The 27374-nt window shown below is 55.2% G+C and overlaps 9 protein-coding genes across 9 annotated transcripts; 5 read left to right on the top strand and 4 right to left on the bottom strand.

Moving 5' to 3' along the window:
* Positions 1-88: 88 nt before the first annotated feature.
* On the top strand, positions 89-1165 carry LTHEOB_8729 (DNA-directed rna polymerase; the record flags this gene model as incomplete). Its single annotated transcript, XM_035518238.1, has 3 exons — positions 89-102; positions 176-275; positions 434-1165. 3 exons carry the CDS (start codon positions 89-91, stop codon positions 1163-1165), a joined length of 846 nt encoding a protein of 281 aa, XP_035370034.1.
* An 844-nt stretch (positions 1166-2009) lies between these two features.
* On the top strand, positions 2010-3545 carry LTHEOB_8728 (Carboxylesterase; the record flags this gene model as incomplete). The annotated part of the gene is made up of 1 exon (XM_035518237.1): positions 2010-3545. One exon carries the CDS (start codon positions 2010-2012, stop codon positions 3543-3545), a length of 1536 nt encoding a protein of 511 aa, XP_035370033.1.
* A 1259-nt stretch (positions 3546-4804) lies between these two features.
* LTHEOB_8727 (Phytanoyl- dioxygenase) lies at positions 4805-5915 on the bottom strand (the record flags this gene model as incomplete). The annotated part of the gene is made up of 3 exons (XM_035518236.1): positions 4805-5151; positions 5204-5446; positions 5504-5915. 3 exons carry the CDS (start codon positions 5913-5915, stop codon positions 4805-4807), a joined length of 1002 nt encoding a protein of 333 aa, XP_035370032.1.
* Positions 5916-6375: 460 nt separating this feature from the next.
* LTHEOB_8726 (Arca-like protein) lies at positions 6376-8528 on the top strand (the record flags this gene model as incomplete). The annotated part of the gene is made up of 6 exons (XM_035518235.1): positions 6376-6383; positions 6602-6669; positions 6720-7156; positions 7211-8077; positions 8139-8220; positions 8308-8528. 6 exons carry the CDS (start codon positions 6376-6378, stop codon positions 8526-8528), a joined length of 1683 nt encoding a protein of 560 aa, XP_035370031.1.
* A 3452-nt stretch (positions 8529-11980) lies between these two features.
* LTHEOB_8725 (Alpha-galactosidase) lies at positions 11981-13518 on the top strand (the record flags this gene model as incomplete). The annotated part of the gene is made up of 2 exons (XM_035518234.1): positions 11981-12812; positions 12866-13518. The coding sequence occupies 2 exons, from the start codon at positions 11981-11983 to the stop codon at positions 13516-13518; spliced, it is 1485 nt and encodes a 494-aa protein (XP_035370030.1).
* Positions 13519-16605: 3087 nt separating this feature from the next.
* Positions 16606-19464, top strand: LTHEOB_8724 (Het domain-containing protein; the record flags this gene model as incomplete). The annotated part of the gene is made up of 2 exons (XM_035518233.1): positions 16606-17656; positions 17708-19464. 2 exons carry the CDS (start codon positions 16606-16608, stop codon positions 19462-19464), a joined length of 2808 nt encoding a protein of 935 aa, XP_035370029.1.
* A 346-nt stretch (positions 19465-19810) lies between these two features.
* LTHEOB_8723 (Phytanoyl-CoA dioxygenase family protein) lies at positions 19811-20785 on the bottom strand (the record flags this gene model as incomplete). Its single annotated transcript, XM_035518232.1, has 2 exons — positions 19811-20236; positions 20300-20785. 2 exons carry the CDS (start codon positions 20783-20785, stop codon positions 19811-19813), a joined length of 912 nt encoding a protein of 303 aa, XP_035370028.1.
* Positions 20786-21283: 498 nt separating this feature from the next.
* LTHEOB_8722 (ATPAse AAA+ type core protein) lies at positions 21284-24218 on the bottom strand (the record flags this gene model as incomplete). Its single annotated transcript, XM_035518231.1, has 3 exons — positions 21284-22393; positions 22721-23055; positions 23108-24218. 3 exons carry the CDS (start codon positions 24216-24218, stop codon positions 21284-21286), a joined length of 2556 nt encoding a protein of 851 aa, XP_035370027.1.
* Positions 24219-24938: 720 nt separating this feature from the next.
* On the bottom strand, positions 24939-27078 carry LTHEOB_8721 (Peptidase S9/S15; the record flags this gene model as incomplete). Its single annotated transcript, XM_035518230.1, has 8 exons — positions 24939-25460; positions 25518-25810; positions 25856-25944; positions 26002-26131; positions 26182-26354; positions 26409-26587; positions 26648-26727; positions 26775-27078. The coding sequence occupies 8 exons, from the start codon at positions 27076-27078 to the stop codon at positions 24939-24941; spliced, it is 1770 nt and encodes a 589-aa protein (XP_035370026.1).
* Between the last annotated feature and the right edge of the window lie 296 nt (positions 27079-27374).

Below are 27374 nucleotides of genomic sequence, written 5' to 3'. Positions count from 1 at the left end.
CATAAGCATGTAATGCGCAGCTTTTCTCTACTCAAAGTATCCCTACCACAGCCTTAAGCTTCACTGCTTTTTGCGAAACATCCGCACCATGACTTGTCGACGGTACGTCTAATTCTTTAATCTAGCCACTTCTCCCTTCTATCAATTTTCTTATCACTGACTCCGTGTTCGACAGATCCACTAGAGCGAATTTTATGAGCTGCCGGGCTAAAGGCCCTTCTCTCACGGGTTGCTGCGATTGGTATGCCGTCCACTGCAGCTGGTGCCATCCAAAGGTATACCATCTTCCCTTCACCTGCAAAACACATAGAGCTCCATTAGAAGCAGCAAATAGCGTGTGCCATTTCTTTTGTTCTCAAATCCATATAGAAAAAACTTCTATAAATGCTCTAGAGTTCGACAAGATACATAACTAATCTCATCCACCCAACAGCGCATCGACCAACCCTTCGAAGACCATCTCCGCACCATCAACAACAACCCCGACGAACCCTCCAGCGGCCGAACCGGTCTGCACTACAGCCGCTGCCAGAATCACCACCGGCCCAAGTTCATCTGCCCGCGGCCCACGTGCCGGCGCTCGGTCAAGCCCTTCTACGACCCGGACCGCTTCCGCTACCGGCTCGACGAGTACGGCCTGTGGGAAGCGGAGCCGCGGCCCGAAGCCAACCCGCTCTACGCGCAGAGCGTGCGCAACGCGCGCTTGATCGACAGGTGCAAGAAGAAGGGAGAGACGTTGCGCCGCCGTCGAGAGGAGCTGGAGAAGAGGATGGATCGCGTTGTTCCTGGTGGGCATGTAGCCGTCGTGCCGCACTTACCGCTGAGGAATGATGAGGGGTGGGGCGATTTGAGCGTGGAGGAGAGGGAGGAGTTTGCGTTGTTGGAGCCCGAGGTGTGGCGGGTCAGGGTGGTGGGGACGCAGAATGGAGAGCATTTGAAGCGCTGTCCGTCGTGTGCGGGGGAGGTGCTGAGGGTGGGATCGACGTTTAGGATTCCGGGGAAGCGGGATGAGAAGGGGTGGAAGGAGGTGGAGAGGATGATCGGGGAGGGCGTGGATATGGTGGCGAGGTTTTCGTATTGCTGGACGCAAGAGGCGTATGCGAAGGCGCTGGAGGAATTGAAGGAGGTGGAAGCGGAGAGGCATATGGAGAGGATTGACGAATGAGCGGGTTGCGGGAGCGATTTCTTGCATGCACCGTGCAAATCCGTCTCCGGAAGACCCGTCGAGACCCCCGAATCGAGATAGCGCCACAGCGGGAAGCTGCAGTCCATTTTTGGAAACACCTCTTCTGTCGACGGGGACATTGCTAGACTATGTTTGCCGAACATGGGGTGCGCTAGAGCAAGCGCTTACACTTCGGTCGACGTGCGGCCTTTTTCGGATGCAGTTTGCCGTGTTCACTACTGAGGGTTGGCCAGCACCATTGCTCTATCCCAACTCTTTAATAACCAGGGCAAATTATACCACGAGGAAACAATGCCGCATATGGGGTATACACAGGATGATTGAGCGGGAAGAAGGCAGCGCTGTGACAGTGCGTCGGGTGTTCTGTCTTCAGCCTGTGTATCGGCATCATCGGACGAGGGTTTGGTGAATAACAAGGAAGCTTTCTTTCCGGAGCGGAGAAAGCTTATTTGTGCCACTTATGCACAACTATCCTACTTTTTGTGTTGATGACCGGCATTTTAAGATCCGGGGAGTGGTTTGTGGCGCTAAAGGCTGCACAGGTGCGGCTGTGCTGACACGGCCATCACCACTGCACTAAAATCTCAGTGAGACTCGCAGAAACACCGCATTGCGGTCACTGCAATAGCTGAGATTTGGAATGTAGTCTCCACTTGGTGTAGTGCGGGAATATAGATGGAGCGCAAGGTTACGCGTACATTGTTGTCGCGGCCTGGAGAAGGAGCTGGTCCAAAGGTATAAGAAGGGTGAGGTTCATCGCTCCAAATCACCAATCCACAACCAGCATCTCCTTAAATCTTTTCAACAGTCGTTATTCGCCAACATGAGGCTCACAGCGGTAACCGCATGTACTCTCGCTGCACTCCTGAACACGGTGCATGCCGCACCCACGCGCCCAGACTCGCATGAGCTCCTTGTCGAAACGTCATCCGGAAAGATCAACGGCTTCACTGATCCATCTTTCCCCGATGTTCGCCAATTTCTGGGCATCCCTTTCGCCAAACCAGCAACCAAAGAGCTCCGTTTCGCGCCGCCGCAGCGTTTTATGAGCCATGACATGTTCAATGCGTCCAAGACTCCACATGCCTGTCCACAGTTCCAGACTACCGCGCCAACCATCTGGTCTGTCTCAACGCCACAGTTTCTAAACTCTGCTCCTTGGAGCGAGGACTGCCTTTCACTGTCCGTCTGGGCCCCCAAAATGAACTCGACCCAAGAAAAACTACCAGTGTTCATCTGGATCCACGGCGGCGGCCTCCAGAGCGGCTCCTCCTCCGTCCCATACCAGCAGCCTCCGCCATGGATCCAGCGCTCGAAGAGCCACATCGTCGTAGCGCTGCAATACCGGCTGAACATCTTCGGCTTCCCCAACGCGGCGGGCCTGAACCAGACCAACCTCGGCCTGATGGACCAGCGCATGGGTATCGAATGGGTGCGCGACAACATCGCGTCCTTCGGCGGCGACCGCGACAACATGATCCTGTGGGGCCAATCCTCAGGCGCGGCCTCAACCGACGCGCAGAACTTCGCCTTCCCGCAGGACCCCATCGTCAAGGGCTTCATCCAGGACAGCGGCAGCGCGCTGATCCCCGTCGGCCAGGCGCTGGTGACTGAGGACCCGACCCACTCCAACTTCACCTTCGTCGCCGAGCACGTCGGCTGCAAGTCTTCTTCTCCTTCTGATCAGCTCTCCTGCATGCGCGCCCTCCCCGCCCAGACCATCGTCGACTTCATGGCCAACTACACCAACGCTGGAACGGCGCCCCCGCTCAACTTCATCGGCACACCCGACGACCGTTGGGTCTTCGCCGACTACGCGGCGCGCTACGCCCGCGGCCAGCTGTCGCGCGCGCCCGCCGTCTACGGCTCCAACGCCGCCGAGGGCAACCTCGCCGCTCCTTTCCCTCGCGATCCACAGCATGAAGGACCAGACGCGGCCGTCGCGCTCGCCGCGACCCTGAGCGGCTTCCAGTGCCCGGACGCGCACTCGGCCGGAAACCGCACTGCGGCAAGGAATGCGGACTTGAAGACGTACCGGTACCTCTACGCCGGCAACTTCAGCGACGTCAGCCCGCTGTTTTGGGAGGGCGCGTACCACGCGGCGGAGCTGCCGCAGGTCTTCGGGACGAGGGGTATGTTCGGTAGAGGTGAGGCGAGCGAGTACGAGGTTAAGACGAGCGAGGCGATGCAGGATTTGTGGTTGGGGTTTGCGCGGAACGTCGCGAGGCCCGAGGCGGCGGGGTGGGTGGAGGCGAGGACGGGGGGCATGCTGATGTTGGGTGCGTCGGGCGGCGGGCCGGCGGTGAAGGTGGTTAATCAGACGGTTGTTGATGAGCCGTGTAAGCAGCATGGGTTGTGATGGTGAGGGTGATTTGATGGGATGTAATGAAGTGAGGTTGGCGGTGGGGCTGAGCACGTGGTTGGGTAAGGATGGGGTTCTTTCCTTTGTCTTTGCATGTAAGCATCGCATTGCCCTCTGGCGCAAAATGGAATTTGATGTCAATCTTCTTTACAACTATTTAATTGGAATCATGGAGCTCTTGATAGAACGGGCGGGAAGAAAAAAGAATGACCGTCGACGAAAATGGCAAAACTGAACCCCGCTACATGCGGGTTAAGCCCAGAAAGACTCTTTGGGACCGTCTTTTTTGTCTTCCCTAGCCCATATTCGAACCTTCGACCTCTTTATTACCCACAGAGGACGGGTGGAAACTTGGACTGCCCTACATAAACCTTCAGGCTCTCATTTAACCAAGCACCACCTCATTCGAGCGGAACTAGCATACCGGGATGGCTAACTTACTGGTTTATATAGAGTACCTAACAGTCTGTCCAGCACTCCGCGGCAACTTTGCCTTCGAGAACAAAATTGTTTCACTACCGCAAAGCTCGCCAGCAACTACGCCGACTTGGCCAGATTCTGAATCTCCCTCCCATTTAGCTCCGCCACTGCCAACTTTTCAGCTCTCCGTCGCCGATCTCGCTCCCCTCGTCCGTCACGGCCACCATGCGCTCCTAGATCTTCTTGCGCGCCGCGATATCGCCGTCCGGGTAGCGGATCTTCAGATAGATGCGCGACTCGAAGGCCGGATCGATGGCGCGCACGTGGTCGGTCGGCCGTCATGAACAGCACGCTGCGGAAGTACTCGAGTAGGCTCAGGAAGATAGCGACGACGCCATTGTGCTCGAGGTTGCCCCAGTCATGTCGAAACTTGCCACTGTCCACCGTCGCGGCACCGTGTTCATAATCATGAAGTGGGCTGAGTGTGTTCAGAGGGTCTCGAAGCTGAAGCGCGGGTATCCATTATGTAGAGAACACTATATTCGATTCGGCTTTTCTTATGTATAAAAAACCTGTCGGCTGTCAGGAATAGCAGAGTCAAATAGGCGCAACGAAGTACACACTACACGAATGAGGCTAGCAATCATGATTATCTCACTGATGTTGTTTAGTCAAGCTTTCTTGATGATTCATTGAGGTATGAGCGCTGTCAAGGCCTGTGGCCCGAAGCAAATTGATCAAAGAAAAACAATATACGATATGCCATGTCCGCTTATACCAGTATCCCCAATGCTGTTCATAACTCCCGCATCTACGCAATCATGCAATCTCTTCATCTACACACCATCACCGAACTCGTAGTGGTTTGTCCATCTCTTGTCGTACTCGCCCGATGCATCCACAAATCGCAGATCAGTGCCGAGCCTGATCCTATTGTGCGGGTCGTGGTTGATGGTCGAGGCGTGGATCATGTGGGGCTTGTGCAGGACCACATCACCCGCCTCGTACTCGGTCAGGAGCCATCTTCTCTTGTAGTCCCGACCAAACTGTGCGGGGCCGTCTGCGAGCAGGCCGGTGCTCATCATGTTCTGGTTGAAGGCATTCCTGGTCTCCTCGTCGTTGAAGCCCGCCGCCTTTGCTTTCTCGGTGAAGTCCTTCTCGATCTCCTGGCCCAAGTTGTCGCCTGTGTCTGATTAGCGGCAGCTCAGAATTGATTGAGCGGATGAAAATCTTACTGTTCTCGAGGTAGATGAGACCGCCGCCCTGGATGTCGACATCACCGATGGGGACCCAAGCGGTGAACGAGTTGGGCTGGCCGTAGCGGAGGAAAATTTGATCGTAGTGAACGCCGATGGCGTGGTTGCCCGGGGTGTTGTTTCTGAGCAGCGTCCGGCGCAAGCCCAGAGTGTTGTCGTCCCAACCGCTCATCTTTTTGACAAAATCCCTCAAAACTGGGTGCTTCACGAAATCCTCGCAGTCTGCATCAAAACAAGTCAGCTGCATGTTCCTACACAGCGAAGCTTGGAGTTACTTACACCAGTCCTCGTAGTGGGCTTTCAAGGCCAGGTCTACGAAGGTCGCGGCAGTGTCTTCTCCAGGGCGCCCGTTGCCGCCGACGGCACCAGCGCCAATGCCAGGGTAGTTGGCCTTGTCTTTGGTATCGTCAAAGATGCCCTCGACGGGCTTGGTTCCGGGCTTCAAGACGCCGCTGGGAGCCATCATAGCAAAGTACTTCTCGCGGCACTTGAGGACGTCCTCCCGGGGAAGCAGCCCCTTGAGGAAAACATAGCCGTTCTCCTCGTACTTCTTGCGCAGGTCTTCGATAGGCTCGTCTGGAGACGAAGGAATCAGGGGTGCAATCTGGTCAGGGTCCAGTTGGCCGTCGTTGACATAGAGCTTGCAGCCAGGCCAGTTGGCGTCGCGCTCCGGGGATGCTGCGTGAGGCATTGTGCAGGAATGCGGGGTATAGATGCGGGAAAAGGACAAGAAGATTCAGAGGCAAGTAAGCGTGGGAGATGTATCCCCGTCTGACGGTACGAGGGCTGCATTTATATACTGCCTCACCAACTGGGTACGGTAGCTGCTCCTGGGCAGCCAGACGTGGCGGACAGCTAGCAGGAGGTCGGGGCGTTTGACCCCGTCCAGACCGTTATCGTCCAATGGCGGCGGCCTTGAACCCAATCAGAGGCGCGGGAAACGGGGCGACACCACACCCCAGGCGGCTCGTGCTTCTGGGCGCCCCGCAAAAGGTTCCCCGCATTTCGGTCCACTTGGGGCGGCCCACAGACGTCAAGCTGCGGGCGCGGGTGCCGAAAACAGGATGAAAGCAGCAAGTAGCCCCTGCACCAGCCAAACCGCAGCGCAATCTTCAAACTCCCACCCTTCTCGACTCCCGTCTCAGGCGATTATGTCGTGGTGAGTGCCGGCCCTCCCTCCCGCCGCTGTGGAGCTGATCGACGAATGACGGGGTAGCACATACTGCCGTGCTCGACATTACAAGTGTCTGGAGAAGCCCTGTCCCCCCCGCGCCTAGTCGCGCGCAGCTGACGACATTCGGCAGGCGACGAGAACCTACCAAAATGCAAGAAGTGCGAGCGCGCAGGCCGCCGCTGCGTCCGGGAGCCCCCTCGCAGGTTTCGGCACTTTAATGCTCCGAGGCAGCCCGGCCAGAAGCAGATATGGCTTCCCATTCCACCAAAAGGTCTCACCGTCGTCCCGCATGCGCCGCGTGCCTGGTCTGACCTGTGGCAGTTGACTTCGTGGACGAGACGGGCGATGTGATCGACGGCGCCGCAGATGGGGACAGCAGCCAAGAGGATCCGGAAGGGAGTGCTCCGCCGCTGCCACGACAGCAGTCAGTCCCTGAAGACATAATACCGGACGCTAGTCTCCTGGATGTCGGGCCCAGCCCTGCAGCCACTAGCGGCCCGCATGTGTTTGAGCAAAATTATCCCTCTCCTTCAGTCGCGTCTCCTTTCAGCAACCACCGCGTATCGTCCTTCGCTTCTTCTCCAACATACGCCGCATTACGAGAGCTGAGCCGCTCGCACCACCATGCAATACCCGAACCCTCCGTCTCAATAGCACCGTCGACCCCGAGCCAGTCGCGGGCCATCAACCAATGGCCGCTCCAGTCCGAGGAGGAGGCCATGCTCCTCCGCTTCTTCCTCGAGCACATCTCCACCTTCGTACGTAGACTCTTTCTCAGTTCCCCATCTCCAGCTAACCAGTCCCAATCCAAGTTCGACCTCTGCGACCCGTACCGCTACTTCCGCTACGAAGTGCCGCAGCGCGCGCGCACCAACAAGACGCTCGCCAACGCCATCCTAGCCATCTCGGCGCGCATGCTGCACTGGAAGACGGGCGGCGCCGCCGTCGACGCGTACGTGGCGGACCGCTACTACCAGCTGTGCCTGTCGACGCTGATCCCGTCGCTGTCGGACGTCGAGGCCGTCTGCATGGACGAGACGCTGCTGGCCGCCACCGTCGTGCTGCGCATGCTCGAGGAGATGGACGTCCACATCTCCGGCGCCGACACCCGCGGCCACCTCACCGGCAGCCAGGCCATCATCAGCGTCGCGACGGCGAACCTCCGGCAGCAGGCGCCGACGGGGTTGAGGAGAGCTGCGTATTGGTCCGCGTTTAGGCAGGAGGTGTGGATCGCGCCGCAGACGCAGCAGCCCATCACGATGAGTCCGGCTGTGTGCGGGTATGAGATTGAGCATGGCTTTGGGCCCGCGCCCGACTGGGTGTGGTGCGAGAGGGCGATTGCGCATTGCGGCGCCGCGATGAATGTGACGCTGGGGTCGGCGACGGGGATGGGGCGGGAGGAGCAGGTCAGGAGGTGGAAGGCGTTGATGGAGGATAATGACCGCTGGTGGCAGAGCGTGCCCGGTGGCTACGAGCCGTTCTTCGGTGGGTGGGAGTGTTGCAGTGGCCGTGCCGAGGAGGGCGAGGGCGGCCAGATGTTTCCCGATGTGAGGTTCCAGGCCGACTGGCATGTCATGGGCTATTCGTATACCATCGAGGCCCATCTGCTGCTCGTCGTCCATGATCCGACTATCCCAAAGCTCGGCCCGCTGCGGAAGCGCGCGGTTGCGGAGATGGATGTGAGTTATTCCTTCTCTTTGACCTTTCAAGGCTGTTTATCTGACCTGCATTGTGCAACAGGAGAGAGCAAAAGAAGACGTCCGCAAGCTCTGTGGCCTCGCGCAATCGAACGAGTTCGCCCCGGCGGCAAGTCTCATCGCATGTATGGCAATAGCCCTGTGTAAGCATCCCCCCGGAATCATCCCTGCGATTTATACGAATTCGATTACTGATCCAACCTCCTCGGCAGGCGGCGACCGCTTCGTCCATCTGGCCGAGCAGAAAATACTTCACAACTTCCTCAACCAGACGGAGAGAAAGCACGGCTGGCCGACGGCGAAGGCACGATCACAGCTAGTAGAGGCATGGGGCTGGCAGCACCCTCACGAGCAAGGGGAAAGCCACCACAGCGGATCGCCAGCCGAACTGCATCCGATGAGCATCGCCGCTGCCATGACGCCGCCGCCCTGAGAACGCACGATCGACGACGAAAAAAGCATCAACCACATTTATCTTCACTGTGTCTATTCTGGATTCGTCATCATCCTTGTTAGAAGGGATGGGATATAAAACTCCGAGCGCAAGCTTACTTTCACTCACAACCAATCATATTCAATTCCGCCCTGCGACTACGTTCGAAGTTGGAGTTGGCCATCACAATAGCCAACGGAGGGTTTGTGTGCATGGTGGGGCTCGTGCAAGGGGCAAACCATACGCAAGGCCCGAGTGCGGGATTGCCTGTATATAGGAACTTGGCATTAAAGGTCATCCCAGAGACTGTTCATGCTGGGATTTTTGCCGCAGGCAGACCCTTGCCTGTCACCATCAACGAGTATATCAATTCAAAGCCTGAAGGGCTTTGTACTGTATCTCCCACGCAAAAGGTAGCTGTTATAGTTACGGGGAATATACGTGGGGCTTACGCGTCCTTTTCGTGTCTCGTATCGAGTGACGAGAACTTCGGTTTCCATTTGCTCCTGGTGTCTGCAATTCATCTGCAACTCATTCTGAACACAACGCCTGCTTGAGGGCCATTTCTGGTGGCTGTGTCCACGGAAGTTGGTGGTGCTTATCTTAACGCGGGGATCATGACAGTGGACGGCTATATGGCTCGAAAAAAGCAACAGACTGACGAATAGAAGACGATTTATGTTAATGAAGTTTTCCTCGACGTCTCTGATACTAATTTGGCGCTCGGTATTGGTCATTGGCTGTCCACACGGTTCCGCTCAAGCGACTACCAAATTGACGCTTACGGTTAGTGAGGCTAGAGCCCCCTGTCAGGTGGGGGAATGCAAGTGATCGAGCAATGCGCTAAGATGGCGTGCACGGGTCAAGAGCGGCGCTCCAACTGTGGGTGTGCTCTGAGAGGAAATTTCTCCCGCCTGTCCGGATATTTAACATATGCCAATGGTCCGCGGTTCTGCGTGCGTGAAGCAACCACTCATTGCTTCTCGCCCTCCCCCATCTCTTTGTTTTACCTCTTACCATGCTTTATCCCCAAAAATATGCGGACCTTCTACATCTCATGGGCAGTTTCCAAGAGCATGGCCTTAGCCCGACCTCATGACTGATTTCCCACGTCAACATCTTATGACAGCTTTTGTAAGCGCATGGTGATGCTCGATCGGCTATTCTAAGAGGAATGTCCGGAAGCAGAACTCTGTTGCATATCCGCAGAGCTTACCACTTGATGATGTTCTCAACCAGTAGCAGTTACACAACATACCCGGCGATAGGTCGGACATGGCTTTTGCGGGGAAACCTTCCCCGTACGGCAAGGTGATCCAAGCCTCAGCCGAGGCAAATCCGTCCGCCGTTGACGCTGGATGGCTGGACCTACCTTTTAAGGAAAAAACCATGCAACTTATCCGCGGCGTAAGCTCTATGACACTAGATGTGAGATCTCGGCTCATCCAAAGGAATTGATACCCGTCAACGCGTCAGAATTTCCTATAGGAGTCATCGTGGTGACTTTCGAGAGCATTTAAAAGAGCCAGGAAATGGTCTACTCATATTCCATCTTCCAAGCACAGCAAGGAGACTGGGACAGGAAGGAAAAGAAACATCAGTCTCACATTTATTCAATCATTTTCTGCAACCCGAGAAATATTCCCACCAGCAGTCTGATCACCACGCAAGAGAGCCATTGAACAGGAAAGGAACGGAACAGAAGCACTTACCACTCCCAACACCTCCTAAACCGCATCTCAAACCTGGATGTCATGTACCTCCGCAACATCTACGCCGAGTACCACCTCCCCACACTACGGGCCCTCATCCACACCAATCCATTGGGCGGTCGAACGGTCGAACGCGCAATCCAAAGCCATGATCGAACTCTCATCCCCATCCGATAACGGCAACAACAGCACAGGCCCAAAAAGCTCAGGGTGTGCCAAGCCTATATTCAACGCGCCAGCGCAGCACTCCATCACGCCGCAGTTCTACCGCGACACCAAGCCGGCGACGGGGGCAAGGTGGTGCCGATATGGGACTACGGCCGGGCCAAGCTGTACTTTTTGACGCCAAGGACGCCGCCACCGACGCGTTCCTGACCAGGCAGATCGTCGACCTGACGCGCATAGGCGAGAAAGATAGGGAGGGCATGGTGAAGGGGTTCGAAGGGCTGGGGAGTAATGTGGGGAGCGAGATGGCGAAGGCGGTGAAGGAGAGACAGTGAGGAGGTGATGGTGAGGAGGAAGGCGGAGGCGAAGAAGTGGTGGTAGGCTGAACGGTGAGTGGTTGTTTTAGGTCCGGGGAAGGTTGGAAATGGGTGTGTTCTGCGATGCTTCTAGCGCATCTGGATCTGATCTCGGCGAGCAGTTTCTGGTCGGCGGACCGACGTTGGACCAGCCAGGTTTGGAGTTACGCGGATATCACTTGCTCAATCGTCTATAGTGAGCGCTAATGGGAGACGATCTCATGAATCATGGCGTGGTTGGACGCGTCTACCGGGATGCCTAAGAGACGGCTCGGACAATAGCCGACAGGCGCGCCATTTTTTCGTTCAATTGCCGAACCACTCTTCGACCAGACGGACGGGATTCTTGGCTTTGTGGGCGGGCGGATGTGGCAGCTGCTAGTGAGGTGGTATACACAGGTGGCATGCATACGGCATCAGACTTCCGAGACGCAGTGGCGAGAGATGGCACGGCAGGAGGTGAGGATGCAGGTTCCGGAGACGGTCAACACCGGCGAAATCATGGCGGGGCGTCCGGTCGAGTTTCGCCGGGGTGCGGGATGGCTCGGCTTGGCGTAGCCTCCGTGGGCTTAGCTGCGGAAGGCGTTGGGGTTTGTGGGGCGATTGTGGTGTTGAAGTCCCCATATTCGGGCGGCGGAGGGCGATGCGAAAGCGGCGGCGGAGAGGGGCGGTGGTGTGGAGGATGTGCGAGAGCGGAGAGCCCGGAGGCGGGGAACACGCCACAAACCCAACGATGCAGAAGCTGCCAGAAGAGTTGCAGGCTTGGATAGCTTGGTATACAGCTTGAGTCAAGCGGCAGCGTCAGGCGAGCTCTTCTCCGGGCCCAGGTTGGCAGGAACGCCTAAGTGGTTGCCGGCCGGGTCAGCCTCAGCAGCTGCACCCCGCACTCGCGACGTCATTTGCAAACACCGCACCTGCAGCCAAGAAGTCCAATATCCGCCCCTTCTACACCGCCTAAGCCCGCCACGGCTAGCTTCAGGCATCCTCCACCTGCTCCGCGCCCTCAATGGCATGCGGCTCGTGGGAAATTCCCCAGAACCAGGAACACGGCCGCTCAACTACACGCTGAGGCCTGATCCCCGCCCAAGCTTACCCTTGATTACCATGGCCTTGATTATCCCGCACCCGACCCCATATAAACCCTCCGCCGCTCTCCGGCCCCTGGAAGTCCACGCCTGAGCGACACCTCTCCCCTCCTTCATTTCTATAGCCCGTCAAGATGGCTTCCTCCTCGCTCTCCGCGGCCTTCGCGGCCTTGCTCGTGGCCGCCAATGCTCAGGATGTGGTAATCCCTGGCTCAACCTCATACAACGGCCTGAACCTCGTCCCCCAGATGGGCTGGAACAATTGGAACGCATTCCACTGCGACGTTTCCGAGGAGCTCTTGCTGGACACGGCACAGTCCATGGTCGACTTCGGCCTGCGTGACCTGGGCTACAAGTACGTCGTTCTCGACGATTGCTGGTCCGCTGGTCGCAACGACTCTGGATATCTCGTCCACAACTCGAAGAAATTCCCCAATGGCATGAAATATGTTGCCGACAAGATCCACGACCTCGGAATGCTGTACGGCATGTATAGCTCCGCTGGTGTCTTCACCTGCGGCCGCTACCCGGGCAGCCTGGGCTATGAGGAGAAGGACGCCGACCTGTTTGCATCCTGGGGAGTCGACTACCTTAAGTATGACAACTGCTACAACCAGGGCCAGTCAGGTACCCCAAAACTCAGTTTCGACCGCTACAACGTCATGAGCAAGGCTCTGAATGCCACCGGTCGCCCCATGGTCTACGCCATGTGCAACTGGGGCAATGATGACCCCTATGACTGGGCCTACACCATTGCCAACAGCTACCGCATGAGCGGTGACATCTACGACAGTTTCCAGCGTCCTGACGACCGCTGCCCCTGTACCGAGACTCCCTGCAATTGGCCCGGTTACCATTGCTCCGTCATGAACATCCTGAACAAGATGGCCCCCATCGTGTCTCGCTCGCAGCCCGGAGCATTCAACGACATGGACATGCTTGAGATCGGAAACGGCGGCCAGTCCGGTAAGCTCTATTTGCATCCCACTGCCACGAACGAAATCACTAACGCCCCACAGACTCGGAATACGTCCTCCACTTCTCCATGTGGGCGCTGATGTCGTCGCCCCTGCTCATGGGCACCAACATCCCGACCCTGTCGCCGGCCAACCTGGCCATCTACTCCAACCCGGCCGTCATCGCCCTCAACCAGGACCCGTCGGCCGGCGCGGCCAACCGCGTGTGGCGCCACTATGTCGACGACGTCGATGAGGACGGCATGGGCGAGATCCAGCTGTGGGTGCGCGGCCTCAACAACGGCGACAAGGTCGTCGCCCTGCTCAACACGGGCAACAGCTCCCGCACCATGAACGCCACCATGCGCGACATCTTCCTCGACGAGGCTACCGCCGGCGCCTACCTGCCGCCCGCGGAGCTTAGCACCACCTGGGACATCTACGACCTCTGGGCTAACCGCATGTCTGAGGACGAGGCTGCGACCATCTTGGCGGGCAATGCTACGGAGATTGCGGAGGATAGTGTTACCAGGTATAACTCGACGAAGCTGAGCTATGCGGATGGCTTGAAGGCGAACCATACCGCCCTGTTTGGAAAGAAGATCGGCCAGCTGCTGCCTGGTGGGACTTTGGAGGCTGAGGTGGATAGGCATAGCTTGGGCCTGTTTAGGCTGAGGCCTGTGGGTGGGAATCTGAAGAAGAGGGATGAGTTGTGAATTGGCAGCGGGCCGTGACTAATGCATCAATAGCTCTAATGTGATGAATGATAATTACGTACAAGGATTCAATTTCAAAGGGGTGGTGATGTAAATAATGTGAGGATGTGACAAGAACTTGCTGTGGTATTCTGGTTGAAAAAAAGTGTACATACATGGAATAAAACATGCTTGATGGATATTGGAATACTACAGCGTGGATGATGGAAAGAAAATTCGGTGAGCGAGGAACGAGCAAAGATAAACAGCAGAAGTAGCTCATGTCAGCGTGAACATCTCCTCCTCTAGCTCACCCCGTTCCCACATCTCAATGGCTTCTCCATCCATTAAGCCGTGAACATAACACTCACCGCACAACCTGTATGTACCATCCTTCTGGGGCCAAAGAATGAAAGGGGTTTCTCCGCCAAAGAATACACATATCTTGTCCCCTGGCAGACTGACCTCAGGGCCCAGCCCGAAATAGCCTTTGGCCGTTATGAAAAAGCGTCTCTCGCAGCAGGGCTGTACTGTTTCACAGAAGCGCCAAGCATATCCAAGGCCATACTTTTCTTCTAGTTCTGAAGCTGACTCCAGATTGATACCAGTTTTTTTCAGGTATGCGAGGCAGTCCGCAACTCGATCGTCTGGGGACAGTTGGGGTCTAAAGCCTCGTCCACTGCGAATTCTATTTTGCCCGTTTAGAACCAAACAAAAATCTCTGAAAACTTCTTCGAAACTCCGTGTCTCTCTTTCTGATTCGGTCATCTTTCTCAGAATAGCTGTTAGATCGTAATACTCTTTTCCCTCTGCTTCTGCGTCGTCAAATCCGTCAGTAGTCAAAACTTCGGATTGCCAATCAATGTGATCGATGGATAAACCCCCAACATCTAGAGAATGGCCACGTTGTGACAGCTGTGCCGTAGTGTGCTTCCCGGCTCCAGATTTTCCCGGTCCATACGACTTCAAGTAGGAAATATAATAGACGTTCCATTGCGGGACCCATGAGATGGATTTGTTTTCCCCTTGTATAGTTTCGCTCGTGTGGATTACATGACTCAGTAAATCGATTGGAGAATCAGACTGGAGTAATAACCGAGCAATCGCTAGATAGACTTCCGAATACGGCAGCCCATAGTCGATAGGGATAGGTTCTGCAAAAGCGGCTTGTTGAGCTCTTTGAAATGATTTGTGTGCCAGCATTGCATATATTCTATCTCGGGGATCGGATGTTTTGAAGCGTCGCACCGAGTTCAATAAATGTCCCAAAGAATGACCACTCTTCTGAAAGCCCATATCAGCGCACTTCATCAGACGTTCGGGTCTCAACCCGTAGAGGGACGTGAGCCTCGTGCAGCACCATTGAACAAAATCAGTAGTATGCACGAGGTCCTGCCAAGAGATCTCGTGCACCCCGCAAACAACCAATCCTTCGCGGGCCAGGCCGATCTCTTGGAGCACCCATCCACGCGTTGTCCATGGGTTTCCCAGAAGTGAAGCGAAAGCCTTCCAATTCGATGACGGAAATCCCTCAGCATATGACTGGAACTCTGTCTCCTCTTCCAGTGTGAGTAGCGGGCCTTCGAGAAGATTTCGGCACCTCGGGGCAAGGCTATGGACAAGATCAAACGCGGCCTTTGCGTCGAAGTTCGATCCGCGACCGAACCAAACAATCACACGTTCCGCTTGTTCGAAGACGGAACCCATGATGCGGACCTGTTGGGAGCGTTCTTCGCGATCTTTTTGGTTGATGCATATCGAGTCAGCCCAAAGGATGCGCGGCTCTTTCTCATGTCGCAGCCTCTGGAGACAGTGGAGGAGGTTTGTCGGAATTTTGATAAGCTTTCCATGGCAAAAGATGTGGGTTCGTTCTTTCCGCGGGCCCCAGACATAGGAGATGGCCTCGTATTCAGGGCAGGTCTGCTGGGTACTAACAGTCTGAAGGCGGCACTGAACCTTCTGGTGTTCCTTGCCTGGCAAAAGCTGAAGGAGTCTGATACTTTGATCTTGTGGAAGTGGTTGGTAGTGGTAGGGTTTTCGTGTGCGTCCTTTGGTCATGGCTGCATTGCTCGGATATTCGTCTTATATGGAATGCAGCGCATAAGTTGATCAGCTGGCAATTTTTGCAGAAAAATGTTCGATTTTGGCTGCCGAAGGTTGTTTCGAATGAACAGGATATTTGCAAATTTCTTCCGTCACAGCGGGGATGGAAGAATGATAACAAAGACAGTTGCCTGGGAGGCGAAGGTCCGAGCCACGTTGGGTGACGAAAGGTGTTGAAGACAAGGCTGTAGTTTCTGGGGGTTGGAACACATAAATAAGCCAGACAATGCCCCTCCTCCACAGGCCATTTCGGCTATATCGAACGATGATTCGACGCCCCAAGCTGACACGTAGGATTCTGATCATAAGACCAGGGAGAATATCGGGCGCTAAGGTTTGCAAGGCAGAAACGAGAAGGAGACGAGTTTTACATGATAGAAGTTTTGAGCAAGTGCCGGAAGGCCGCTAACCTACTCGCTCAGTTGCACATTACAATCATACACACCCGCAAATCAGCATAATCAGTCGCAAGTCAACGGTCGGACCGGGTAGCTTTTGATCCTTGTAAGAGCCGTCGTCTCTGTTTCTACTCTTACACAAGTTAAGAGACTTTTCAGATAAATGGAGAGGAAATGTATGTCTTGCAAAGCTTTGCACAGGCCCCGGACAGAGGATCGAATTTCCCGCCCCCACAAGAATGTGCGCCCCCACAGACCCGTCGTCCAGAACCCGATTAGCTCGCATGAGTTGCAAGGGATGCTGCAGCCTTTTTTGTCTCATATAAACTTTTGTTGGTGGCGTGAAAGGCTACCAATACCTGTACTGGTAAGTAGTCTAATCTGATACTCGCCACCAACAAGTGCTGCGACACACTGCAGGCCAACGATCGCGCTCGAAGTGCATGCGGACCCCAAAACCCTAGACATGATAAGAAAAAGAAAAGACAAGTCTCCGCAGCCTCCGACGTAATGCGTCGCGAAGATCTGGGCGCTCCATATATGTCCACGGCGGCCCACAGATAACTGTTTTCCTCCTGCATCACGCCGGATTCAAAGAATTTAGTCCATGGATCACCTCCCTACCTTCACGCTCGCAACCGGGCCGTATCCGACGGTACCGTATCTGCCCAACGATGATGATGTGTACGATGGCGACACGTTCGAGGGCTACCCGGAGCGACAGGGGTGGTCGAGCAGCCTGCTCTTCGCCGGCGACTTCCGCCAAGGGCGCGGTCTCGACGAGACGGCGGCTTTCCTGCAGAAGTGGCTATATTTTGGCCTGCTGAATGAACTGTCGCTCGTCGGGTCCATCTTTGGACGCAAAATCTTTCGCAACGAGAAGTTTGTGCAGGAGAAGGAGGAGAAGAAGAAGGAGGGTGAGGGAGAGAAAGATGTGGATGGGGAAGGCCGCAGCGGCGGTGGCAAGGTCGTGTCAACGAAGAAATTGGAAAAGCTGCTCAAGAAGCGCGTTGATGATTTGAAGCTCGTGATGGATAACCAGCGCGAAAAGCACCTGCAAAGACTAGACAAAGCTCTGGCTACCGGATGCGCGTTATCCGAGGCGCTCGCGGCGCTGCGTCAAGTCAGACCCGAGGAGTGTCCTCTACCCTTCGAAGTCATCCTTTCGATCAAGGTACTCGGCCGCGCCGTTGACGACGCACTCAGGGATGAGGGGCTGGCTGAAGGGACGCGCGATTGGGGCCTCCGTCCTATCGCGGTGGGGCGCATGCGCGATGCCGGATGGTGTCCGCGAGAGATATCTTTGGTTAACACGTTTCTTTCCGAGGCGTCGATGTTTTGCGCTTCATACATGAAGCGTGGTGAGGAGGCAGTAGACCATTCTCGATGCAACGATTTCGAATGCCAGGCAAACCAGATAGACAGCAACAACTACGAGACTCGACATCGTACCGAGGACTGCAACTGCGAATTTTATCATGTTGACGAGGGGAAGCTGCAGCAGGTTATCAGGGATGAGCGCATCCCTTATATTGAGATGAAGCCGGTCAAGCTGGAAGACGAGACGAAGACGCTTCAGGTTGAGCTACAGAGCCACAAGGACTCGATCATCGAATACTCGAGGAGCATTGTCATCTTCTCACATGTTTGGTCTGATGGTAAGCCGAACTGTAGGAAACACCTCCGAGTTCCGAAATAACGAAGCGCAGGTCTTGGAAACCCGGAAAACAACGCACTCCCCATGTGCCAGTTACAACACTTCTACAATATCCTACGAGACGCGCCGTGGTGGGACGTAAAAGCTAAAGAGAGGCAGGACAAAGCAAACCATGACCGGTACAAGGAACGGCAAATCAAGAATACGTGGACCTTCCCACCCAAGAGCATCCGGGCACCCATCCGCGAGTTCCTGGGCCGGCCCGTCCGCATCTGGCTGGACACGCTATGCGTGCCGGTCAAGGGCGAGACCAAGACGATGGCCATCACGAAGCTGAAACGCTACTACGCCAACGCCGACATAACCGTGGTGCTGGACGCGGAGCTACTACGGGTGGAGCACGAGAAGTGCTCCGAGGGCGAAATACTGCTCCGCATCGCGCTGTCCGGGTGGATGCGCCGCTGCTGGACGTACCAGGAAGCAATCATCGCGTCCGGGCGGCTGCGCGTCCTCTTCGCCGACGGCTACTATGACCTCCCGGACGTCGTCGGCTTCATGCGGCAGCTGAACAGCATCGCGCCGTATCTGATGTCGCAGAAGCAGCAGCAGCGCTCGCAGGATGTCACCGAGGCCATGACCTACTCCGCCACCGCCATCGGCACCGCGTTCGACATCTACCGGAAAAGCCTGTGGATCATCGACCCGGGCAAGGCCCTTAACAACGCCCTCAACGGCGGCTCCAGCACCACCATCAACCTGGGGCCCTACATCAACAAGGCAAAGGGCATCTTCAACCCCAAAGACCCGTTCAAGTTCCTCTCCGCCCCAGAGCGCCTCGCCGCCGACACAAAGTCCTTCTTCGCCGGCATCACCGCCATGTGGGCCGAGCAGCCGGCGGCGGCGGTGGAAGAAGAGCATGAGCGCCTGCAGAACCGCGTCCACCGCATGGTCGCGGCGTGGGAGAGCCTGCGCTACCGCACGACCAGCCACGCCCGCGACCGCCTCGTCAACTTCATCTTCGCCTGCGCCAAGGAACAACGGGACTTCGTCGCCCTCCAAAAGGTCCTCGACGAACCGGCCGACCGCCGCTTCAGGACGTGGCTGCTCGACCAGCCCGCGCTGCCCGCCGGCTTGCTGTTCGTTCAGGGGCGCAAGATGGAAGAGCACGGGTTCCGCTGGGCGCCGGCGGACGTGCACGTCGCGAGCGTCGAGGACGATGCGCCGGCCCGCTGCTGCGTGGGCAGGAGTGCGGAGGAGAAGCGGAGCGACGTCGTCAAACAGGCGCGGTTCCAGACGCCGGGGCTGCTTCCCGTGGCGAAGGACCTGTTTTCGTTGGCGAAGGAGGGCATCGCGGAGTACATGAAAGAGGGTGAAGGGGGTGCGAGCGGCGGCCCGCGGACGCCGGCGCTGAGCATGACGGCGGAGGGCTCGTTCAAGTTGCAGAAGCCCGGGTTCTTGGTCAGGGAGAGGCTGAGGCCGGCGGATAAGGAGTTCTACGTGCGTGATGCGCCGGCGGAGAAGAGCTATCGCGTCGTGCTGGACTGGAGTTCTGTGCCGCCGGGTGTGACGGCTGAGTGCTTGGCGGATGTTGGTCCGTCGTTGGCGTTGGTGTTGCGTCGTGAGCCGGAAAACGGGTCGATCGAGACTGCTGCGCTGCTCAAGGATGTGGCGGGCGCTGAGACGGTCTGTACGGGATCTTTCGTTTGCAGGGCTTTGGTGAAAAGGGGGAAACGGCCAAGCTCTGATGCAGTGACGGCAGAAGTGACGGGCCTCCGGGCGCCGGATGACCAGAACTGGATAGTCTCATAGCGGGAATAGGACTTCTTTTCGCCATTTTATCTAAAATCTGTATTCACTCTCCTGGACTTTCGTCCCCGGACACTGCAGCTTTCTGGCCGCAAAGTTGGTCCGGCATCACCGATGCCAGGATTGATGTGGAAGTTTGTCGGAGCGGTCGACACCTTGCGGCTAACAAAATTACATGTACCGAAGATTGGCGTGGTTAGCACGTTACTTGGATAATTTCCAGGGGCTTCGGGTAGCGTGTGCCTCACACAAAATATGCTCGTAGCATAAGCACAAACAGAGCAAACATACACGGGATGGGAGGGCAGTTGTGGTTGACAAGATATTTCTCTCAAATAACAGTGATTGATCATAGTTTGTTGGCACGTTTCTCCACCTTCTCCTTCTCCTTCAAGCGCTTTGCCACGGCTCTTCGGGGACTGACTCCATCCACATAGCCAATGAAAGGCGCTCCAACCTTGTACCCAAGCATATCCACCAGACGCGGCGGAATCTGATCCAACTTCTCCCAATCCACAGCGAGGATTTGGTTCTCGAGCGGCCGCACCCACGGCTGGCAGTATTGCACTGTCAGGGCGCGGCGCTCAGCAGATGACTTGTTCTGACCGCCACCGTGCCACAGCGTTCCAAGGAAGTAGACTAGACTTCCTTTGGGCATGATGACGGGAACGGCTTCAGAACGGTCGGGCATCCGATCCGCCCATTTGTGGGAGTCTGGCACGACCACAGTGGCGCCATTGGTTGAAGTGTAGGCGTCGAGTGCCACCATAATTGCCTGATCACAGTTATTAAGAGAAACAGAGGAAGGAAGCCAATAGACTATAAGGGTTAACTTTACCGTTCCAAAGGGTTTATGGGGTCGTGGCAGGGTAAGAAAGCCGTCATCATGGTGCAGCGTCTGTGGATTCTCTCCCGGCTGAATGCAAACGCTGTGGTAGGCATTGAGAAGATATCCTGGGTCGAGAAAGTAGTCGTTCAGCGCAAGTACAGCTGGGTGCATAGCGAACTTATCAAAGACTCGTGACTTGTTGATCAATGCGTAGATTCGCGATGTCTTCAACCCCTCGAATGTGTTCCGGCCCCCGGCACCGGCGGGTCCGGCTTCCGGGGTGCTGGAAAGACGCTGCAATTCGGCAATTGCTTCGTCCGCCTCAGCGTTGGTGAAGGCGTTCTCGACTACCACGTAGCCGTGTTCGATGGTGTGGTCAATCAATCTCTGGAATTCGGGACTGGGCGGTGAAGAGCTTCGAGAGAGCCTTTTTTCAACCCCGACTTCCCGATTGACGATGAGATTGTTCTTCGACTGCGTTGATAGAGAATCCATGTTGAAGCAGAATATGGAGATCAAAGATCAATGGACCTGTTAGTCTGCTGGATTCTCAAGATAATTTGGTTGTTCACAGTGGAAGATGGCGAGTAAATAGTGTCTGAAGTTCAGAGATGCGGGGATGATTTAACTCAGCCGAGGCACTATCCGATGCGTTTAGTCAACTACAGTCCGGCTTCTACGCGTTAAATGATTGCAAAACAGCAAGCTCTGCGCCAGATGAAGCACTGACGAGGTGGCAAAAAAGCCAATTCTAGAAATTCTACGTCCGCAATATCCGATGTGTTCCGACACGCTCGATTACTTCCTTTTCGGGAACCAACACACACGTACTGGACGTTGGATAACTCTGCCTTCCCCGCTCCAACGTCCCGCATAACACCAAATAATCACTGAAATTCTAAGGTCAGATAATAAAAGTAAGGAAAATCGCGGAAAGTCGAGTTCCTCGGTCTTGAGCCGGAGTCGAGTTTCTTGCATGCTAGGTTTCTTGGTTCAAAGTAAATCTCCCATCGACAGTCCCAACTCTCGAGCAACATCCTCCAAACTTTTCATCTGAGCCTGCCTATACCATTCGTCCACGCCCAGAAGAGTTGCCTGCATTGCTTCCTCGAATCCCTCCAAATCTGCTGAAGACCGATTCATGTCCGCTACTATGGCAAGGCCCTTGGCCTGTGGCTGTAGATTTGACCGAAAAATACCCGCAGCAGAGAAAGGCAGGAAATCCTCATACGTGATGGGCGACGGCTCTATAATATTTCCTGCGATCAGTTGCTCGAGCAACGACTCGGTGCCGTTTCGTTTCGTAGGTTTTAGTACTGCCTTCTTCGTGCACCGAAAATGGCAATATATGAGCCCTTGCTTTCTCAACTCGGTCCAGTCATCAGGATACTGCTTGAAGGTCTCTTCCATGGTTACGTCCACATTCTTGGGGTCTGCACCAATCGTCTTCATCATGCCTTCACTCAAAAGCTTGTCATATAGTTGCCGGCCCTTCACCGTAACCGCCGCACCTCGCTCCTCGATCTCACCAAAATGCGCCTTGTGACTTGCCTTGACCAGGTCGCTCTGCGGTGATAGCTCATTTTTAGCGGCTTGGGTATCCTCGTATGTCATGAAATTGACCGTCTCTTCGAGTGCGAGGAAGCTCGTCTGCCGCAGGAGAATGGGGCACTTGCGCCGCGGCGGGCCCTCGATACGCGATTTGACCGCCATGCCAGCCTCCCGCATGACCACATGGGCAGCAGAAATGTCCAAGTTGCGAGGCGTGAGATGGTTGATATGTGCGCTCTGGAACCAGGCGATGTCGGCCAGGATCGGATGCTCTGCCTTGAGCGCATTGTATTGGTCAATGGTAGCCGCAGCGACAGAGCGCCAGCTGAAGGTTAGAAGGGCCTGGTCGATGAAGGCATCTGCCTGTTCAGCACTGAGCTTGCCGCCCTGATCCTCTGCCGTGTCGAGTAATTCGAACAGCAAGTCGGTGAATATCTTCCGCTTCTCCAAAAGGGATAATGCCAACTCTCGCGCCTTCTCTGATTCTAGCAGCTCTGGTCGGAGTAGGGTCGTGAATACGCGGAAAGGATTGCGGTCGAGGCTGGACATATCCTTGGGGCGGAATCAGCGTACTGTGTCAAGATTACTTGGCTAAGCTGATATGAGTTGAATGTTGCCTCCGATCTCGTCGGCGAAGCCGTGCTTTTTCACCGAGGCTGATGACGCCACAATCTTGCTGCTTTATGCCGACTTCAACCTAAATATTTGGTTTTCGGTGTCCTGTCTAAATTCGCTGATGGGTTATAAGAAGTTTCACCGAAGCTTCTGTGCAATTTTGGTGCAAAGAGTGATTGATATCTTGGCAACTGTCTATGTCCACGAAGTTTGCAATCAGACTTTCTTTCCCGCCTTCTCCTCTTCCTGTTTCTCTTCTCCTACCTCTGCCATCTCCGACTTGAGGATTTTGATTTGATTCTCCAGCACTTCAGGCAACTTGCCGGACACCTCCTTCGTGCCCACTGAAGACGTTGAGTAGACCAACGATAAGAGAGAAGCAACCCAAGTCTCTTTCAGATAGGCAAAGCTGAAACCATCACTTAGCTCCGCAATACGCTTTGAGACGTCCGCATCCATGGCAAGGTCTGGATTGTCGGCAAATTTCGCTCTCCACCAGTCACAGTAACGGATGCGGTCTTCCAAAGAGGGGAGTTTGAAACGGTACTTCCGGTCGAAGCGAGAGGGCCGCTTTGAAAGGCCTGGATCGAGCTTGTCCACTGGAAATCTGTTAGCCGCTGTCTGTAGTGCTTTGAAAAGTGTTCAACTTACAGTTGTTGGTTGAGCCAATCATCAGAATTCCATCGTTGTTCTCGAGCCCATCGATCTGGTTGAGGAAGTACGATCTCACATCATCCTTGACCAAAGAGTCCACATCCTCAAACAACAGCAGGCATGGCGCCATCCGCCTCGCCTTTTCGAAGATCTGGCGCACCGACTGCTGAGGGCCGTGACACTGCTGCTCAAAAGTCTTGACGTATAGAGTCGGAACAGGGTCCGGCATCATCAAAAGAGTCTTGATGATGGCCTTGACCGTCATCGTCTTCCCATTCCCAGGGGTTCCGTGAAAGATGAGGCCGCGCTTCCAGGGCGTGCCGAAGCGAGCGTACTGTTCGCGGGCACCGAAGAAGCCGACGACGTCGCGCATGATGGCCTCCTTCGTCGCCGGCTCCAGGATGATGTCGTCCAGGTCGATGTCGCGCACCGCGTCCGCCGACAGCTCGCTGTCCGGGCGCCAGAACCCCTGGTCGAACACCCACACCTCGTTGTTGCTCTGCTCTGCCCACTTATTCGCTGCGAGCAGCAGTGCGTCGGTCGTTGGGGAATTGCCTGTCCGCACGTCTCGATCCTCTTCCTCCTCTTGTTCTGTTTCTTCGGCAGGGGACGCATCAGTGGCTTCCTTGAGTACGTAAAACAACGTCGCCGGGTCGTCTATGGCCCCGTTCTGCCCCTCCGCCACGTACATCACGAAATGCTCCTCCTGCCACACATAATCATACACGCCGAAGCTCACCGCGTCGCGCAGCTTGCCCCTCTCCTCCTCCATCTTCTCGCCCTTTCCAAGGTTAGACGTCTTCTTGAGCCTTCGGGTTGGCGGAATGTACGCCCTCTTGCGCAGCAGCGGCGGGCCATCGGCGCGGGGCGTCGCCGTCGCGTGCCCTGCTTTGGCGTATTTGAGCAAGGGGGATGTGGTGACGGCGAGGTGGTGCGAGGGGTAGGTGGCGCGCAGGGCGGACTGCAAGATGGTGTCGGTGGAGAGGCGGGTGGAGGTGGTGTGCGACTGGTAAGTGGCCCAGATGGAGGCGTCTGGGCTGCTGGCACCTCCTTCTCCGGTGCTGGCGGTGGGGGGAACGCTGGGGGTGGTGTAGGTGTGGTCGCCCATGGTGAATCAGAATTGGAGAATAGTGGCTTGTGGGTACTGTATTTCTGAGGAGATGGGGGCCATTTTATAGTAGATTGTATGTTTATGCCCCTCAGACAAGGCTGAAATTTGAGACTGAAGAGCGGGGTTGTTGCCTGGCATATGCTCGACGCGTTGGCTTGTTGACTGAACTAGCGGGGAATATCAGGCAGCGGCTTATGGCTTGGTCAATCATATGCAGGGGCTGTGTTGAAGATCTTTCAAGTATTTTATTGGGCTATTGCGCCACGTCTGCTAGATGATGTCGGGAAGCGATCGGCATGGTAGGGTAAAGGAAAAAAAAAGACCATCGACGCAAATGGCAAAACTGGAAGCGGTGGGATCGAATGGGGAGTGCCCCCTTCCCGTGCGTCGACAGAAAGACTCTTTTGGAACCGTCTTTTTTGCCTTCCCCTCATCCGCCGTGTCCTTCGGGTTATTGCGCCCGGGCTCAGTTTGATACGTATGATTCGCGACGGCTCTCCGATGAGACACTGTTGCCTATATCACTTTAGATAACATTCTCTCTGAGACTAGTGATCTTGCCACACACAATGCAAAGAGACTTTACTCTAGTAAAATAAGCACAGTTCAGAATAATTCAAGAAAAGCGTCGATTTGATTGCGTGATGAACGAGTAGCCTCAATTTGAGAGACTCTATGGATTTACAGGAATGATGCATCTCCAAAGTCGGTAAAAGCTCAGGCAATGACAGGCAGGATAAGATGACTGTCGTACTTGCCGCCAGTGTACACGACATGCCGACCGACGTTCTTATCATTGGGTTCCTTCAACCTAAAGAACTCGATTTCCGGCAGCCTCAAGTCATGGCCTGCAACCCTTAGCATGATGCCTTCGCCCTCTTCAAACACCATGCCGATTGGCCACACGGGAATCTCGAGAGGTACGATGGTGCCTGGGGGCACGGGCTCGCTCCTGGTGGACGTGTAGAAGGGCCGGCCATCACGGTACTCCTTTGTGCAGGCGTGGCTGGCGCGCAGCATGCCATCTGGACCGAGGAACTTGGCGACGTTGGTGTCTGGCACTTCGGACTCGGGAACCGGGCACGGGTAGTTGAGGTACTCAAGCAGGCGCCCATCTCGGCCAATCTTGCGGATCTGCACGTTCACATCCATGTCGTCCTTCTCCGCGCAGGACATCCAAAGCTTGACCAGCGGGTAGCCGGCGAGCTCGGTGTATTTGTCAAAGGTGACGGTAAAGTCCTAAAGATGGTAGCGTCAGTTAACCAAACCGCTTAGTGCATCTTGGTATGAACTCACAAGAGTGTCAGATAGGCTGTGGGCTTCGTAAGCAGCGGAGTATTCTGCTTGAGTTATAGAAGTAGTGAGTGCCTTGGTGGAGACATCGAGGTAGTATTTAGCCTCCTTGGCACGGGGAATCGGCCAGGCCTCTTCGGGTCTCTCCAAAATCGTCTTTGCAGGGCTCCCATTGAAACCAAGAAGAGATATACGGAATTTCGGGGTATTCTCCCAGCCGTTGTCGATGCCCTTGCAGTATCGATCATAGAATTGCTGGAGCTCATCATTGATTTCGGGGCGATAGATGTCGTACCCTACGTTTTGTCAGCGGCTATAAGAAAGAAAACTTCCCCACTTACATTCTTGTGAAGCATGCACGCGGAGCCACTTCTGCTTCGTTTGAGCCTTGAGGAATGTGTGGAACGACCCTTCGGAATGGATACCAGTCCTTGCACGCACAATGTCAGTCCCTGACGTGCGGTCTTTGCACAATATAGATACTTACGAATAAGACGCGGTCAGGTATAGCGGGACATCTTTGATGTTCTCCACTTTGATCGTCTTCTCCTCCCAGTAATCGTCGTGATATGGCCGCTTGGAGTACATCGCGGCCATATTTTCAACACGGCCATGACCTAGGCATTTAGTAAAAATCCACAAGTTCAACAGTAGAGGGGAGAAATACCGGCAAAGCCCTTGATTATCATGTCGGAGAACTCCACATGCGGAATCCCGCCTCGAACGGCTTGCTGCCTGTAGACATCAGTCATGCCTTCCCACGGAGCGAAGGCCTTAACAGCGGGGTGGCTGAGACGTGAGGCGAAGTTCAGCTGCGAGACGGATAGCCATGAGTTGCCACTTGAGACAGTTAGCAAGAGGACAAGATTGGATGGCGAATTGTGGAAAGCTCACGCAAAGGCAACAGAGCCGTTGCACCAAGGCTGCTTGTAGACCCAATCGACAAGGTCATATATGTCTTCCGCTTCCTGTTGGCCCCAGACGACGATGTCGCCTTCGGAATCGCCAACGCCACGGGCATCCACATTGATGATGGCGTATCCTCTCTCCACCCACTCTGCCGGATCCGGAGCCTGAAAGACACACAGTGAGCAAAGAAACTGTTCAAAAAACCGAGTGAAGGGGAATTATACCTCGAACTTGTCAAAGCCAGACGTACGTTCCTTAGGGATTCCGCACCGAAAGGGCCCCATGGAGTCATAGTTTTGGGGACCTTCGATGTTTTAGCAAATACAGAGTTAGATATAAAGATTCACTCACCTCTTCCGCTCTTGCCATACGGACTCCAAGGAATAATTGCTGGAACTTTGCCGCTCTCATTGTCCGATGTTGCAGGACGGAAGATGTCCGTGTAGATTTTCACGCCGTCGCGAAGCTTGACGGCGACATCTTTCTCAAAGACAGTGTCGACACCAAAAGGTCTACGCCCGGGCTCTTTGGTGTAGCCCTTTTCGAGAGTCTTTACAGATGGATTGAAGCCGTCATACTTGTATCCGGGGTGCTGGTCAGGAGCCACAAGCGGCGAGAGGATGATATCTGGAAATTGTCTCTCAAGGATAGACATGGTTGCTTAGCGGAAGACTCAGGTCGATGGGACAGTGATTTCTTGGCTGGGTTATGGGACAGTGATTCCCAATACTAGAGGGTGGTTTTAAATGAGGGTGATGTGGTCCCGATGTGACCCTTCCCGACACCATTTACGGTAGTATCCGCGCTTAGCCGGACTCGGACGGTGTAGAGCATGTAAATCCGATATTCCGCAGGATTATGCATAGAAGTGCGACTACGGCAGAAATAGGCAAGATACGAGGTGTTTATAGAGGAGGCTCAGCTCACTAAAAGCTAATTAAGCTTCCCCGC

Source organism: Lasiodiplodia theobromae (genome assembly GCF_012971845.1).
Source record: "Lasiodiplodia theobromae strain AM2As chromosome Unknown scaffold_28, whole genome shotgun sequence".
Lineage (NCBI taxonomy): Eukaryota > Fungi > Ascomycota > Dothideomycetes > Botryosphaeriales > Botryosphaeriaceae > Lasiodiplodia > Lasiodiplodia theobromae.
The sequence above is the reverse complement of the archived record's forward strand: the minus strand, read 5'-3'. Positions and strand labels throughout refer to the sequence as shown.